The sequence below is a fragment of the Urocitellus parryii genome, chromosome 4 (assembly GCF_045843805.1).
Source record: "Urocitellus parryii isolate mUroPar1 chromosome 4, mUroPar1.hap1, whole genome shotgun sequence".
NCBI classification, from domain to species: Eukaryota; Metazoa; Chordata; class Mammalia; order Rodentia; family Sciuridae; genus Urocitellus; species Urocitellus parryii.
In genome coordinates this window covers 110,300,980-110,303,492 of record NC_135534.1, presented here as the reverse complement: position 1 = coordinate 110,303,492, position 2,513 = coordinate 110,300,980, and the positions used below count along the sequence as shown (strand labels likewise).

General features: G+C 38.6%; 1 protein-coding gene across 1 annotated transcript; it reads left to right on the top strand.

Moving 5' to 3' along the window:
- The first annotated feature begins 851 nt into the window (after positions 1–851).
- On the top strand, positions 852–1,793 carry Or6m1 (olfactory receptor family 6 subfamily M member 1). The gene has a single exon (XM_026402739.2). The coding sequence runs from the start codon at positions 852–854 to the stop codon at positions 1,791–1,793; it is 942 nt and encodes a 313-aa protein (XP_026258524.2).
- Positions 1,794–2,513: the final 720 nt, after the last annotated feature.

Here is a 2,513-nt window from a genome sequence, read left to right as displayed (position 1 = left end):
AAAATAATTTCTTAGATGATAAAGAACAACTGGATGGTCTTAAGGCACAGTTCTAAGATTGCACCTGATCAAACAAATCAAGTAAGCTTAATTAGCTCTACTTTACCTTCTTGGGTATAATTTATGTCTCTCTGATTTTATCATACTATATAATATCTTCTCAAGTAATCAAGCAGATGCATATAACATGTTTCACACAGCTTATCTAGAGACAAGATATTCATTATTCCCTTCCAAGGTGACATCTCCAGTGATCAATAGGAACCATAAGCCATTGTTCACTATAAACATCTCTGCACTATTTTCATAGTTCTATATGCACTAGAGAAAGGATATAAAACCTGAATCTGGAGACCATCAAATAGAGCAAACACAAATGAGTCTTTACCTCTTATTCAAGACAGGTCACAAAAATGGATAAGACTTGAAAATATCAAAAAGGAGTCCCCTCTCAGTAACTGTAAATTCTGGAATAATAGAAAGAGTTCCAGCTAAAATTTGAGGCAGTATTTTGATACATTTTTAGCTAGGAAAACAAAACCGGAACAGAAGAAAAGAATAGAAATTCCATTTAGTAGGAGACAATTTTATAACTACAAGAAAGTTGAGAGATTTTTTTTACCATCTTATCCCTTAATTATGTGGGAAAAAATATATATTTAAATAGTATTTTGACATTCCTAAAGCCACACAAAAATGATTTTCAGTAAAGGACTATGTGCTATGACTCAGCTCCTAAAATGAAATGTGCTCAATAATATGTTGTGCAGAGATGTTTATCAAATTACCTAAGCTGATTCCCTTTTTCTTCTCTTTTCAGGGAACAACCTACCCACCTTGGGACCATGGCTATGGGAAACGGGAGCACAGTGACGGAATTCACCCTGATGGCCTTCCCAGCTCTCCTGGAGATTCGAATACTCCTCTTTGTGATTCTCTTGCTAACTTACACATTAACAGCAACAGGAAACCTTACCATCATCTCTCTAATATGGACTGATTCTCACCTGCAAACCCCAATGTACTTTTTCCTCAGTAATTTGTCCTTTCTGGATATTTTATACACCACTGTTGTTACCCCAAAGTTGCTAGCCTGCCTCCTAGGAGAAACGAAGACCATATCCTTTGCAGGCTGCATCACCCAAACATATTTCTACTTCTTTCTGGGGACAGTGGAGTTTATCCTCTTGGCTGTCATGTCCTTTGACCGCTACGTGGCCATCTGTAACCCCCTGCGTTACACCCTCATCATGAACAGCAGGACCAGCTTCCTACTGGTTCTGGGATGCTGGGTGGGAGCCTTCTTGTCTGTGATGGCACCAACCATCGTAGTGACAAGGCTACCTTACTGTAGGAAAGAAATTAATCACTTTTTCTGTGACATTGCCCCTCTTCTACAGGTGGCCTGTATAGATACTCGCCTAATTGAGAAGATAAACTTTCTTCTCTCTGCCCTGGTCATCCTGAGCTCCCTTGCATTCACTACTGGGTCCTACAGCTACATCATTTCTACCATCCTGCGAATGCCCTCAGCCCGAGGCCGTCAAAAAGCTTTTTCTACCTGTGCCGCTCACATCACTGTCGTCTCCATTGCTTACGGGAGCAACATCTTTGTGTATGTGAGACCAAATCAAAAATACTCACTGGATTTTGACAAGGTAGCGGCTGTCCTCATCACAGTAGTGACCCCTCTTCTGAACCCTTTTATTTACAGCTTAAGGAATGAGAAGGTAAAGGAAGTGTTGAGAGAGACAATGAACAGAATTGCGTCCTTGACATTAAGGAAAACTTGACATTGTGTTGAATGCATCACATGATATTTCTTATCTTCAACACATTCATTCTGCATGAACATAGAGGTACGTTAATATGCCAGAAAACTGAGACTCTGCCAACAGAATAAGCCATAACATACCAAACCAAAAGAAAACTGCTCATGTCTTGGTAAAAGGGAATCAATCCACGTATTGTCTTGTATATTCATAGCTTAAAATCATGGAAGGTACCCAACGAGGATTCACAGGTCTCCAGTTCTAATCCTGGCTAAGTCCATTTAATCTTCAGGGACTTTGACCATGTCGCAACTTATCCAAGCCTCAATGTCTCCATCTCCTGATGAAATAATATTACTATATCACTCTCTGTAGTGAGGCATGTAATGTTAGAGAATTTTAACTTATTAGGCACTCTTAAATATTTTAGGAAACTTAATTTTAACCTCTATTTGCATTATCAAGTAAATATGTGAGAAGTGAAGTTAAAAAAAAAGAAGTGACCCATGACGATCTAAGTCTCTGGCTACACTTAGTGAAAGGCAGAGATATTTGATGAAGACAGGAACATAAGAGAGGTAGATTAAAGGTGAACATATCAAACTGGAGGTTCGTGAATAGCCAAGGAGGATATTAAAAAAGACAATATTAAAATTAATTTAAACATGGGTGACCAAAGAGAAGAAAAACCAAGACAGTATGATGCCATGAAATAGGATGAAAGACAAGGGGAAAATCAAT

Bases quoted from the DNA above. Each gene is read 5' to 3' on its own strand.
- Or6m1 (XM_026402739.2), top strand. From the start codon at position 852: ATGGGAAACGGGAGCACAGTGACGGAATTCACCCTGATGGCCTTCCCA.